Source organism: Nuphar pumila, chromosome 10 (assembly GCF_984573655.1).
Source record: "Nuphar pumila chromosome 10, dmNupPumi1.hap1.1, whole genome shotgun sequence".
Classification (NCBI taxonomy): domain Eukaryota; kingdom Viridiplantae; phylum Streptophyta; class Magnoliopsida; order Nymphaeales; family Nymphaeaceae; genus Nuphar; species Nuphar pumila.
This window is the reverse complement of record NC_143258.1, coordinates 5660690-5675812: the sequence shown is the minus strand read 5'-3', so window position 1 is coordinate 5675812 and position 15123 is coordinate 5660690. Positions and strand designations below refer to the sequence as shown.

The 15123-nt window shown below is 39.0% G+C and overlaps 2 protein-coding genes across 3 annotated transcripts in view; one reads left to right on the top strand and one right to left on the bottom strand.

The window, feature by feature from the left end:
* Positions 1 to 352: 352 nt before the first annotated feature.
* On the bottom strand, positions 353 to 2879 carry LOC149823340 (uncharacterized). Its single transcript, XM_090018786.1, has one exon. It carries the CDS (start codon positions 2299 to 2301, stop codon positions 730 to 732), a length of 1572 nt encoding a protein of 523 aa, XP_089874912.1. The 5' UTR covers positions 2302 to 2879; the 3' UTR covers positions 353 to 729.
* A 6043-nt stretch (positions 2880 to 8922) lies between these two features.
* LOC149823339 (transcription initiation factor IIE subunit beta-like) overlaps positions 8923 to 15123 on the top strand; it is a 40117-nt gene continuing 33916 nt past the window's right edge. Inside the window, exon 1 of one of the 2 annotated variants that reach the window (XR_016435070.1) lies at positions 8923 to 9313. The gene's annotated coding sequence lies outside the window, so the exon portion shown is untranslated. The remainder of the gene's footprint in view (positions 9314 to 15123) is intronic. The other variant, XM_090020030.1, reaches the window with a different exon arrangement.

Here is a 15123-nt window from a genome sequence, read left to right as displayed (position 1 = left end):
TCAGGGATTTTGAAGCATCAAGATATTGTGAAATTCAAAAGGAAGAACCAATCAAATACAGAATCACATGGAAGCAGTGAAATTGGTCCATATTTTGTTTAAGATTCAAGACAACCCACAACCTACATAATGTACAGCGATCAAGTAAAAAAAAAAACAAGAGAGAGAGAGAGAGCAACTTATAGCACTCGTCTATTAGAAATTCCTACACTAATTGCCCATCACATTTAATTGAACAAATTTAGTGAGATGTAGCATCTTCCAGAAACCAATACATACAAAAGGCTGCAAAATAGGCAAAAATGTTTGAAAACCCACTCCAGAGATTAACTGTGAAGAAACAGGCAAAAGATTAATGGAATTCAATCTTGTTCCCTCGTATCATGACAAACAAGACAGACCTCATTTTCTGATTAATGAATCCTTACACACTTCTTAAATTCCCAGTGAATAAATTCTGTATTAATCTCAGTCAAACTCCCCAAGACACATGTAGGAACAAAAAACTGGAAAATAGGAAGCAATACCATGAAACTCATCTGGGGCATAGACAATTTTCCACAAGACAAAACACTGGCAAGGTAAGGAAGACCCACCCTCTTCCTCTTTTCATCATAGATTTTATGGTACATAGTTAGTAAACCAATGGAACACCTCGTCGATACAATTTCATTTCTTTTCTTTTTATATTTTTCCTATCACTGCCGGGTCCAAAGAACCTATCGTCATTCAAGTAAGAAGCAATTCATTCGTACCAAGATGCGGGCGGAGGCAGACACGAACCTCATGCTCTTCCGGCCCAACCCTGTGTTTCGGAACCATAATCTCCAAACCAGCACCAGCCTCATCATAATAAGCTTCCAGCTTCGCTTCCTCCGGTATCCTGGTCGCCAGAGCGATCTCTCTCACGAATTCCCCGGGTGGGCAATGCTCCGGCGATGGATCGGTCAGCTTGAATGTCCGATCATGCCTCTTTATATACGGCATCGTTGCAGTGCTGACGCAAAGGATCTTCACAATCCCATGAGTTAGCGTATTCCTCCACGAAACCTTCACTCTCTGAAGATCGGCAAACGGCAAGCTAACCACAATCAGGTACCCTTCTTCATCTTCATAGATGGTCTTTGCCGCTGTCACAGGGCCGTAAGCCTGCCTCATCACACCAGAGAAATCGCTCAACCATGTCGGTTCAATCTGATGAATCTCCACATCCTGGCCTCTGTCTGCATAGTTAAGCGGTAAGCAGCAATCATCGTCATTGGCGTGGGAGAAGAGCTCCTTCTTCCTTTTGTTCGCATCGCCACCGATACTGTTTGTAAGATTCAATCCGGAACCATTGAGCAGCCTCCTCGCAGAATTGTTGCTGTTTTTCAATGAGGGAGGAGGTAGGGGCCGCTCGAGCTCAAAATCGGTACTGGGCAGGTGCCGCCACGACCCGAAATCGCTCGCCTCTGCCGGGATTGAGAAATTCATGTCTCTCCCAGTTAAGTCCATCCATTTCTTGAGCTCCCCCTCGGGAAGGTTGGAGAGGTCGGGCGCCTTCACGACGTCGATCCCGTGGACGCACTGCGGGTTCGAGAGGCCCCTGTACTGCTTCCTCTGCATCCGGTGCGATCGAACGAAGCCCTTGTCGACGCTATACGGGAACTGTGGCTCGCCAGGACGGGAATGCCCGTTCATGTAGCTCCGGAGTTGCATCTTCCCCAGGGAATTCTCCGGCCGCTCCTTGAAGACCCACATGTACATGTTCTCCATGTCGTGCTGCACCAGGAAGACGTCCAGCCGGAGGTCTGCCTTGTCGAGCCCGCCCACGGCAGTGGCCCCACCGGCGCCCGTCCCGGCCGCCTTCGCCTTCGCCTTGTCGACTAACATGGGCTTGAAGTAGAAGTTGAAGAAGAACCACGCCCCCCAGATGCTGTCGCTCCTCTTCGCGCACTTCCGCCCGGACTTGGGCATGCTCAGCAGCGCCTCCGTCTCGTAGATCTGGGAGCCGAGGCCAACGTCGAAGATCTCACCGCCGCCCCCATCGGCAGAGGACCACGAGGACGTGGGCGGGGGGCTCCGCTCGGCCGAGAGTGGGAGGTTGATGTCTGGCGGGCGCGAGAGGACGATCTGGCCGGTCCGGCCCGGCGGCTCCCGATCGAGGTCGTCGTGGGCGACGCCGGAGTCCATGGAGAGGAGGGTGAACGAGTGGTGGTTCTCCATCGGCATCAACCCTATCAGAAGCAGCCCCTCCTCATCGTCCTTCTCTCGATCCCGATGGTGGTGGATCTGATCTTCCACCGGTATCCACAATAGCATCTCAGAAACCCTTCAGTCATCCATTCCATCCACCAAAACCACCACCACCGCCAAATCCTTACCAGAAAACCCTAGAAACCCCCAAAATCCAATTTTCCCCTCTTTTTCGCGGAAACACGAAACCCTAACCCCAAAAACGAATCAGAAAACGTCGGAACTCAACATACACCAATCAAGAAACCAGAAACAAACGAAAACGAGAAACCCTAACCCCAGAAAACGAATCAGAAAACGTCGGAACTCAACATACACCAATCAAGAAACCAGAAACAAACGAAAACGAGAAACCCTAACCCCAGAAAACGTCGGAACTTTTTCGAAATCAGAACTGAACCAACACGAGAAGTCCTAGACGAGCCGAAAGCCTCCGAAAACCGGGGGGAAGGTGGAGAGAGGCATGACGACGAAGCTCGTCCGCACGATCGGACGATCCGACGGCTGAGGAATCGGAAGCAGGGGAGACGGAAGAGCCGTTATTGGGTCGCCGCAAGACGGGGAGAGGAGCATCGACGGTCCAGAGCGACTCTCGTCGTCGTCTTCGCGGGAGGGAAGAGACGGAGAGGAGAAGAGAAGGAAGCCAAGGGAAGGAAACATCCGTCAAATAACAGAAGGGGAGAGAAAACGGTAACGGATTCTGTGTGCCCGCACAAAGTAATCTCGCAAATCCCGTTCTCGGGGAAAATATCGTGACTAAAATATTGCGATAAATTCAAAAACCCGGATACTCTCTGAAAGATGTCAGCTTGTATAAACACCAAAAACATAAATAACGCATATCTTCAGAATAACGTGAAAAAATATATCTTTATACAGGTTAAATTTACAAAAAAATAAGTGATATTTTTAAATATAACTTTTTATGAAAAAATTCGTGATATTTTTAAAATATCTGAGATATTTTCAAACCGCCTTTATTCTTCAGTCAAAGCCTCCACTGTTTAAGCCTCCTCAACGCTCCGTTACTTTTGACGGTGACGGTGACCGAGACGGCCATTCTTAGGGGAGAGAGAGATACAGTTTGGGAGCGACGGCCCCGAAGAAATTACCAAAACACCCCTACTAATGTTGAGAAGGACAGAAAAAAAGAGTCATCGGTTTATCAGAGGTAGGGGTGTTAACGGGTCGGGTTTGGTTCGTTCCCAGGTAGAACTAGACTTGGATTTAACGGGTCGGGTTTGGTTCGTTCCCAGGTAGAACTAGACTTGGATCAAATTTTCGGGTATGATATCGGGTCTGAACCCAGGTCTAATTGGGTCTACTATAAGAGAAACTATACCTAAACCCGATAAGAACTCCATGAACTAGACCTGAACCATACCCGATAAAATAATATATTTTATCATTTTTATATTGAAAATTTGTGGGTCTTAATCAAAACTCAGGCCGAGCTCGAGTTTGGTATAAGATTTCACAAACTATACTTTGGTCCATGTATTAATCGAACATTCGAGTCCGGACCCAAGCCTTAATTATGTCTTCTTATTTATCACTATACTCGGACCCTATAGAGTTTGGTCCGAGACAAGTGTCGGTAAACCCGACCAATTGGCACCCTATTACAAAAAAATATATGTAAAATAATATAAAATATGTTTCTTACTACCAAACGAGCTTATATGAGCCAAGCTGAGCCTAGTATTTATTGTTTAAATTTAACTTGACAAACCCATTTTATGAGTGTAAACGAGCTCTTTATGAGCCGAGCCATGAGCAACACAATGCAAAGCTCATAATTATTAAATAAATCTCTTTTTATAAAGGTCCAAAAATCCCAAGCATTACATCGTGGTTTTGAAGCATCATCTCCAAATCGACAATTGGATATAAACTAGTTCAATGTGGTTGAACTAAAGCCATATATGAATTGGATATGGTACTAATAGATCCAATAAGAAAAGTTAAATAAACATAGATTTTATATGTAAAAAGTGCAAATGGATCGGGTTTGATCCGACTTAAGACACCTGTCATGTCATATACAACTCATTCTTCCGTTAAATTCAATCTCGACCGTACATCTCTCTTGTTAGAGGTAAGCATGGAACCCACGATGCCAAGTCGATGCAGGATTTCTAATTGAGATGTGCGGTAGGGATTGAATGCAACTTATGATTGGTTATATATACCAACGGGGCTCTGCTTGTTTAGTAAGAGCCGTTAGTGTACAGTTCGTCAGTTTGTGTCGGGACGTTGCAAGTTCAAATCCCAATGGTAGGCCTAACTCCAACTTGTCAAAAAAAAAAAAATGACAACAATTTATAAAAATATTGCCTACACTCGTTTCTTATGTTTTATCAAGTAGGATTTTTCAACAAGGGCTCTGCTCATCTAGTAGAGGCAACTTGTGAACGTCCCAAGTTCAAAACTCATGGGTGGCATCTCTTGCCGCAAGGTTGAAGTTGGATGTACTCCCAAGTGGGTAAGGGGACCTCAAGGGTTTTGTCAATCATGTTGAAGCTAGGGTTGGTAAATGAGCCGATCAGCTCGGTTTGGTTGGTCACAAGCTCATTCATGATCCACTCATACATATGGTGAGCTGAGCTATGAGCAGCTCGTGTAGCTTAAATGAGCTTGGCTCACATCAGCTCATATAAATAAAAAATACACATTTTATGTGATATATATATTTTTTAAATAATATTTGAAAAAAAGATGCAAAGAATTTATATATATATATATATAAAGAGAGAGAAGGATGCATGAAAAATATACAAGTAAAATATGAATTATTAATTATATATATTAAATTTAATATTATAAAATATATATCCTATGTGTAAACAACATGGTTTTTTTTCACGAGTCAGTTCATGTTCGGCTTCAACGTGTGGAACCTTGTGCAGGCATATCCTCTTTGGGGTCAATGTGTTTTACTTCAACGTGTGGATTTGCTACATGATACACCAAAATGCAAGCCAAGGTCAGGTGCCATCAGATGACACGCTGAATCTGCACCTAGCTGCCCATCTTCTTTTGGGCTCCACAGCTGACAGACTATCAACTAAAATGGGAGGCTATCAGGTACAGCGGTATAGTGTTTAATTTTTTTTTTAAATAATTTAAAAGATATTTTTAATAAAAAATAAGTGCAAAACACATACCAAATTTAAATAACTGACTCATACAAAAAGTGGTGAAGTTTAAGTTGAATCACAAATAACGAGATAAGAATAAGTATTTCAAACAAATCATATTTTTTATTGCCTCAAAAATAAATAAAAAATACGAAAGCAAACATGCACAAGACCTATTATAAAAGCACAAACGAAAATAAAATTTAAATAGATTACAAACTCAAAATAATAGAAATGACCTAATGTCCTAACTATAGAAATTCCAAATATAACCGCCAGTGAGCTTACTTCAACTTGTATGCAAGAAACTTTAGTATATCAACTTCAATCACCTTGTGATGAGTTGTGGAGCCTGATTCATTGTTTTTGCCATCGCATAAAGGGGGGTCCGGGGGCTCCCCCCGACAACGCCCCTCCCCCCCCCCCCCCGAAGGATTTTTTTTGAACTTATGTTTGGGACCTGGTTTTCAGTGGATCAGATCCGATTTGGTTAGGGTTAGGGTTGTCACCCTTGCCTTGTTTATATTCTTTTTTTTCTTTCCCCATCTTGTAATTGTTGGAAAAGAGTAATAAGATTTCTCTCTAGGCGGCCGCAGTTTTTTACTCTCTCTCGGATTTGAGGAGAGATTTTTTCACGTAAATATGTGTTCTTCTTGTGTTTTGTTTTGATCGTTCTTGTTCTTTGTTTCCTTTTGGTTGTTTTTTGCTTGTGGTTTTCCTAACAACTTGATGCTCGTCAAGGCCACTACCTGCAATCACACAAAACAAAAACCCCCAAAACAAAACTATTTTTATATTGTATTAGTGACATGACAAAGACTCAACTAGACTTAACTTAAGCACTCAAAACTTAACTTTAGGTTTTGATTTTCTGACAAAAACCAACACCTTACACATACAAAACAACTCAATTAAGACATAAAAAACTCACCAAATACACTGCAAGATACTTAATTAAAAAAATAAAATTAAAATTAATTTTCAAAAATCGCTGTAACAAAAAATGAAAGTCGAATTTCTATATGAATAGAAAATTAGCTTTAGTATAATGGTCGTAAAATCCCAATCTTTGGTCGGATTGAGTTGAAATTTGGAGAAAATACTCTAGACACGTACAACCAATACGTACTAAAATTTCAGCATTAAACTCCTTATGGATCGGCCAGAATAGTTTATTTATCAAACCAAAACATTCAGAATCAAAGGTCAGATTTTTGTAAAGTCAGTAAATTGACTTCAGCAAAATGATCGTAAAATCCCAACCCCTGGTCAGATTGAGTTGAAATTTAAAGAAAATACTCTAGACACGTATAACTAACACATACTAAAGTTTCAACTTTAAACTTCTTCTGGATCAGTCAGAACAGTTTGCTTATCAGACCGCAAAATTCAGGCTTGACATAGAAAATCTGACCGGTGAAGAAAAGAGTTCTTCGGCAAAAATAAAAATTCTAAAACATAAAACAATTATTCTAAACAATCTTAAACAATCATAATACACAAAAATCCCAAATATTATATTTAAATATGTACGGAAAAAAATGAAATCTCGCCCTAAAAATCTAAATAAGAGGTAGAAGGAGAAACTAACCTACGGTGATTCATGATTTTGAATTGGATTGGGTTGATAAAAGAGCGGATCTCTCTCCTATGATGATGATGCATCCTAGAGGTTGCCCACAATGTGAGGAGTGATACAAGATGACTGTTGCACATGAAACTCACATGGAGAGGAAGAAGGACGAATAAATAAAAAAAGAAAAAAGAGGGAGAGAGAGTTTCTCACGTTGAGAGATAAGAGGAGGAATGAAGGGGGGGGGGGAGCTCCTAAGGAGAAGAACCCCTCTCCTTAGGTTTCCTAATCTATTTATAATGATAACTTTAAAATAATAATTTCTAAAATTTAAAAAACACTTATAACATTTTTATTTTAAAAAACACTCAAAAGTAATACTTATTTCTAAAACTACACTATAAATATTGTTATTTCATAACAATTTCAAGGTGGCACCCACTATGAAGGGCTATTTTAGACTTTTTAACCTTTGTGAAGCTGGATTTAATATTAGAGTATGTAAGATTTGGATCTTGACTCTGGATCTTCGTTCAAACTGTTTTAAAATAAATCTAGAATGCCTAAATTGCACCTAATTTGGATGAAATTCGCAAAAAAAAAAACCTTGCACACAAAAACATCAAAATTTCTTAACCACAGGTATTGTAACATTAAAATCAATTAAATTCATGCCTACATTGTACAAAAATACATGTAAGTTATGCATGGTCATGTTACATTTCAAAGTGTGTCGTGTGATGGTACCTGATCCTGACTTTCAAAATGCCCTTCATCGAATGAGTCCGGACTGGGTGCAAAATCATATGGCACAAAATTTGTGCATTAAGCACCCCTTTATAAGGCCTTGGGCTCCAGTGACAAGCTTTGTCCCTAAGATGAGCTTAATATACAAATATTTGTGCAGTCATATTTTACCATATCTTTTTACTCATAAAATAGTTATTGTATTAACATCAGGAAAATTAATCCTTAATTTATTCACTTTTTTACAAATTGGTCCTCTAGTAAAGGCATAATCATCAACTTGTCTGCCTTGAAAAGTTATTATAGCAATTGTTTACTTAAATGGAGTGATTTGCAAAGGCCAATGAAAAGAGCATGGATCATTTGCAAAATGACATTAGGTAAAAATTATTTTGCAAATAGGTTATAAGGCAAGGATTAATTTGCCAAAATACCCATGCTTTTTATTTTTTATTTTTTTATTTCTATACAATGACATTTTATGATAAAGATAAGGTGATGATATTTAATTTTTTTATGTTAAGTAACTCAGGTATTTGTATGGTTTGTTGGTTCAAGTTTAAAAGAAGCTATCAAATACTTAAGTTATTTTGCATATTTTTTTTTTTTAAATTTACATAAAAAATATATGATTTGTTTTAAACTCGAATTGATAAACTACATAAATACTTGAGTTACTTTACATAAAAAATATACTAATTTTGATAAAAAAACAATAATTTTTTTTAAACTTGAACATTAAAATCTCGTATATACTTGAGTTACTTCATATAAAAAATTTCAAAAATATGCATAAAAATATATTAACTTCTTTAAAACTCGAACCAACAAACTGCAAAAATACTGAAGTTATATGAAATAAAAATATAATAACTTCACATAAAAATACTTTTTTTTTTATAAAAAATCTAACTTCAAAACATCACATAAAAAACCGATAAGTGTGAAAGCCAGAAAGGTCACAAAAATAACAATATTTATGATTTTCAACAACAGACGGACTCAAAATCTTTTAAAGCATTTCAGAAACGTGTTATATATATATATATATATATATATAGAAAGAGAGAGAGAGAGAGAGAGAGAGAGGACTATCATTAATTAGACACTATTTGCGTCCGATATTATAGCCGTCCGATTTACCGTCTCCCGTATCTAAAAATAAAAAACCAACGGACCAAAACCATTCCCTCCCTCTATCTCTCTTCCCTTGCAACCTTTCCCCCTCTCTCTTCACCGTGGCGGGGCATCGCCGACTGAGAGTCTGAGCCCATGCCCCCCACTCTCTCCTGCCGGTAGGAGTCCACGACCATATTCCTCTCTCTCTCTCTCTCTTCACCGTGGCGGAGCCCGGTCACCGACGAAGCGCAGCGGCTGCCCGACCCTATATCCTCCCTCTCTCTTTCCCTCTTTCGCTGGCTATAGGGTCATCGAGACCCACGCCCTGAGGCCTGACCGCTTGGAGCGCACCTGCCGGACGGTTCCCCTTGCCGACGAAGCGCGACGGTTGCCGGACTCTATATTCTCCTCCTCTCTCTTTCCCTTTCGCTCGCTTCAGGATCATCGAGACCCACGCCCCTTTTCGCTCGTTCGCTCTCCATCTTCTGGCGCGCAGCAGGTTGGTGCCCTCTGTGTTTTTATTTTATTTTTTTAATTTTTTGAACATGATTGTTAGAATTCTCATTTCAATTTTTTTCATTCTATCGTATCCACTGTCGTTTTTGAAGTAAAAACTACACAAAAAATTCTCAACCAGGGTCGCTTTTCGTTTGTAGCCTTTGAAGTAAAAACTACACAAAACCTTTTGAAGTATGTACCTTTCTCGACCAGGGTTGCTTTTCGTTTGACCTAATTTTTTCTCTCTAAATTATCATTGAAATTACTGTTGATTAACAGAATTAATCGTATTCCAGAGTTTTCCAGTGAATTTAATTGGGTTGATTTTTACTTCTGGTGAAAAATCCCATATTGTCTTGTGTAAGACTGAAGAAAACGTGTTTTTTGTAGTTTTTACTTCTGTTTAATTGGAGAATTTCTGTGTTCATTTCAGTTGAAAAATTGTGTTCTGGTTGTGTCATTGACATTTGTTCCATAAAACTCAAATTCTTTTAGACATTTCTATTCTTTTGAAATTAATACACTGAAACGAGGACAATGTTTTCTATTTGTTAAAGCCACAATCATATGCTCCCTGTGCAAATGAATGTGCTCTCTCTCTCATCTTTTTACATGTCCCCATGGCCTAAAAATCGGCTGAATCACTCACAGAAGTATTGAATCAATATTAAATATTAACAATATAGAGTACACCCAGCTTCGCCACCCCCGTGGATTTCGAACTTGTGGCATCCTGTCAACTTGGTAACATTCACAAGTCACCCCTACCAGATGAGTGGAGCCTTGTGCGCATTGACATCATGAGTTAACAAATGAATTTCCGGTAATCTGTATCAGCTCTACGGTGGACATCTCTTTAGAACATCCAAGTTTTGTTAGTATGCATGACTAGGAGCAGCCTCAATGATACGGGGGAGTTGCTGAGCTCCAACTAACAGAGTTTCTTGAAGAACTTCTTGTCCCAATATTGCAGATAGATTCAAACGGGTCTATAAGATTGAAAAACCTTCTCTGCCTTGGCCTGTATATGCAAATATGATTTTAAATTTCCTTGGGGCATGTTTGAAGAAAACTCATTTTCACATATGAAGGTAAATCAGGTGTGAAAATGGATCATATCATTTAGAATCTTATTTGTCAGTTTTGTATGCTTGTTTTGACATATATGAATTGAGATGTGATATAGTTTGTCATGTTATGCGATAATAAGTTTTATATTGGATCCAACCTATTTAAAAAAAGGTTGGATCCAATATTCATTTAGCTATAGATCTTAATAACATCTAAATTAAGATGTGTTAGATGCAAAAGAAAATGTATTTAATCAAGGTTATATTTCAAATTTGATTTGGTTAATTATGGTAATTCTCATGTCAGACACATTTACATAATTACAGTTTGGAGAGAGAGAGAGGGTTGGTGTACGGATGGTAGTCTGACATGCCCATAATGCATCATGCAACTTCTCATGCTAATCACCTCTTTTGACTATCAATTCAATGATGTTAACTACTGTTTTGTTACGCTTCATCTTGTCCATTCCCTTGAGGGTAACTGGGACTGGAAAATGTTGGGAAATACCAAACTTATTACAAGTTTTTGCAACCTTCTCATTTTTAAAATGGGTGTCATTGTCAAAAATGAAATCATTTGGAATTCTAAAGTGACACAACCGGTTTTTGTAAATAAATGATGCAACATATTGACCTTAACCTATATACAACGAGACCGTCTCTACACATTTGGTGAAGTACTTGGTTTGTGTAAGAGAGAGAGAGAGAGAGAGAGAGAGAGAGAGAGAGAGAGAGAGAGAGAGAGAGAGAGAGAGAGAGAGAGAGAGAGAGAGAGCAAAAACATAGGCACAGATTATAGGTGAGAGCAACTTTCACAGGAATTGAAGTCACACGGGAGGAGGTGTAACCTCAAATCCCATGGAGGCCCCTTTGACTAGGATCTATTTTCTCATCTTGAGAAAATAGAACCATGTTTGATTTGAACTTGTTGTGACATAAAAATGTATCTTCATGCGTGTGGAGATCTTGGGGGCAATGCCTTTCTATGGTTGAAATACAAGACAAATCCATCTTTTTTTTCCTTTTTTATGATAGGAACCCTCATTGAGAACCATGTCACTTAAGGGGCCTGCCTCCCTGCAACGTAAACCCCGGGTGGGGTTATTGACATCCAAGCTCTTATGGAGCCCACCAGTTAAAGGCACCTGCACACTCGGTGGGAGTCGAACCTAGGACGAAGGGGTCATCACCTTTTCCCTAAGCCCGCTGCCACTCAAGCAACCCGAGCTGTTGTAAATCCATTTTCTAATTGGATAATATCTTTCCGATCTCTTACTTGATTCCAATTATAAGTTCCATGTCAGGGAAACTGAATGCTGGTTTGATACTTTGATTGAAATCCCATTATAGATACTTACACTACATTTCTATTGTTTCTCAGTATGATTCCATTTCTATTGTGATAAGCATTTAAATTTACCAATTTTGTCACAAGGGTTGAGGAAAATTCCAGGTCAATTATAGTTATAAACTGAAGTCTGAAACCCATGGTTCTGTCCTGATTATCTGACACAGCATCTAATATGCAAAGTAAATGAAGAAATTTTGTTTTTTTTTTTAACAAAGAAAGATCATGCCCTATCTAGTTGAACATTAATTTTAAGGAAATCCAACCATTGAATTCTTTGGTTGATTGCGAGGGGGTGTAAACGGGTCAGACTTGGTTCAAAAACCCCAGATTTGGAGTTATGTTGAAAATGGTAATACTGAATCCAGATCGGATTAGCTAATCCTCCTATGTAATTGGATCTAATTACCCATCGCCATCGGACTTGGATTCAGTTCAGACTCAGAGTTGAATGCAAAGCTGCATGCAGAATCCAAACCCAATTATTATATGAATCTGATTAATTGGTTAGATGCTACTTTGTTTGTGAATCCGAACTAAATGGATTCGGATTTGGGTTGGGTATCCCTAGTAATTGCATGCATCGCACGGCATTATGTACATTTGATCTAACGTATTCTGGAACATTAGGATAGATTTGGATGGTCCACATAATCCATGTTTTGCCAAGATAAGTAGATGGTTTTCTTAGCTAGTTTGAACAAGCTGGATCCATAGACATGTAGCTGGGTGAGGATTTTGAATTGGTCAAATGAGAAAGTCACTTCATATTAAAAAAATGAAATGGACGTTGAGGTTTCTCCTTTGCCCTCTCACCACCCACACTCTAACTCTCCACCTCAGCATTAGATTCTTCCTTTTTTTGAGGTTCCTCCTCTGCCCTCTCACCATCCATACTCCAACTCTCTACCTTAGCATTTACCTTGTTATTTGCTTGAGATAAATCTTCTCCCTTCTCCACCTCAGCCTTGGCTTTCTCTCTTTGTTGAGGTTCCTCCTCCGTCCTCTCCACCTCAACAACATTTTTTTCTATAACTAATTTTCTTATAGATGACTCAATTGTCGGTGCTTTCTGAGGCTGCTTATTTGGTCATAACAATCTCATCCTCCTCTTATTAATGCTGCATTTTTTGTGAATTGCATCATAAACCCATACTCTTGGCCACATAGCAGATTCCCTATTGATCCAACAAGCAACCTTTTATCGTATAATAATGTATGAACCATTAGCCATTGGGTATTTTTTCTGAAATGATCAAGATTAAAGAGAGAACAACTTCAATATACCATACAAGGTTTATAGTAGAAAGAGCAATTTCAATTGGCCTTTTTATAGCATGCACATATCCTACTTGTTTCTTTGATCGCCGAGTAGGTGTTGGTGCCTCCATGACATTTTCTTTCCTTGTCATCTTTATAACACAAGATAAACAATTTTTTACACAACAAAAGATGGTAGAGACATCACATAAAGAAAAAAGGGCTGGCAAAGAAGATTCACATGCAATTGAATTAAAAATGAAAGTCTTTGAATATGCAAAAATAAGTTGAGAGAGTCCTGCCATTGTTTTCCAAAATAATTAATTCAACCATTAGAATGAGCGAAACTTGTGCTTACTGAAAAGTCTCATCGCTAATGATGTGACAAACGCTAAAAATCTCACCAATGATGTGCCACTAATAACGCACAATGAAGCTCGGGAAACAATCTTTGCTCGCCGAAAAAAAACTTGCCAGAAAAACTCACCAAAAAATCGGATGAGAGCCACAAAACCCTCTCAAAGAAACCCTAATGTTATGCGAAAATGGTTCTCAAATGCGAAACACAACTTTTATACTTACACAAAGTCACATTTAATATGTCTACGAAGCTTCACGAACATAACGTGCGAGGGCTAAGAGATTCATGCAAAGGTAATGAGAATATTTGCGAAGCTGACCAGTTAGCATGCTAAATATGTGAATGTTGAGTAGGTCCGCAACTGAGCTCAAAAGGTCTACATACACGAAGGAGGTTCGTAAGTCATATGCACGAGCGTCAGGAGGACGTCTGCAAATATATAGTGCGAACATGTCGAACTCGAACAAAAAACATACGAAGGTAAGGATATTCACAAAATAGCCTCAAGACATTCACATGTGAAATAGATTCACATTGCATTAATAGGAGGTTCACATATAATATTTGTGAATGTCAGACTTTTGTAAAGGTCGTGAGATACATTTGCAAACATCCTGACTTTTTGTAATATTTTAGTTAAAGGAGGTTCGCATGTCGTCTGCTCAAAAGTAAGGACGTCAACAAATGTATGGTGTGAACCTGTTGAGCTTGAACTTTTAAATTCTGGAAGGTTCACATCAGGCTTGCGAATCTAGGACACAAATGGCATAGTACGAACGACTGAACCAATTTGTTTGAAAGTGAGTTAGCGGAAGCACTATAAGAGGGATGAGAAACACATTTCCTCGAATCATTTCCAAAACAAAAAATGCCACATTTGTGGAAAACACCAAAGTTATGGGAAACGTGTTTCCCACGTTAAGGGAAACACTTTTCTCATATTTGGAAAACATGTTTCCCATTCATTTTTCTTTTGTGGGTTACATGTTTCTCATGTTTGGTAAGTTTTTCTTGTTACCAACGAGGGATCCGCGTGGTTGGTAGGAGCTGACGTTGCATGTCTTCTTGTGGTGGGACGTCGCAGGTTCAAACTCTAGTGGTACGTTAAATAATAACTGGCAGGGATAAATTTGCAAAAAAAGCCCTATGGAAATCTTGATTCATACTGGCAAACATATTTGGTTGGTAAACGTATTCCAGTTTTCCTATATATATATATATATATGGAGTAATGTTAGCTACCCTCGTGGGTAAGGAACCCCCTAGTGAAAAAATGTAATATTTGCATTTTTTTTACCCATCCTACCCTCGAGGTGTGATCTATATATTAAGTTTAGTTGAAACTGACCTTTTGATGTATATGTCAGATTTTACGAGGGTTGAAAAATCAATGGCCTACAATGTACAAAAAAAAATGTTTTAATGTCCAAAAACTATGGTTCAAGAGTTGATTCCTACTAATTTGACCATGTTGAACACATCCATGAGGTCAAATTTAGTCAAAATAACCTCCCCTTATGAGTTCTAACCAGAGTTACCGGAAGCGCCTAGCTTAGTGGGGAAGCGCGTTTCGAAAGCGCGAAATGTCACGTTTCTGAAATGTGCTGGGAAGCGCAAATTTTTTTTTGGGATGGGAAGTGCGCTTCCCTCCTTTTTTCAATTTTTTTGTATTTTATTTTTATTTTATTTTATTTCGCTTCCCCCTCGCTTCCGGTTCGCTTCCTAGGTAGCTTTCGGTTCGCTTCCTAGGTCATTTTTGAGATGATTTA

Coding starts and splice junctions, on each gene's coding strand:
- LOC149823340 (XM_090018786.1), bottom strand. CDS start 2,301: ATGCTATTGTGGATACCGGTGGAAGATCAGATCCACCACCATCGGGAT.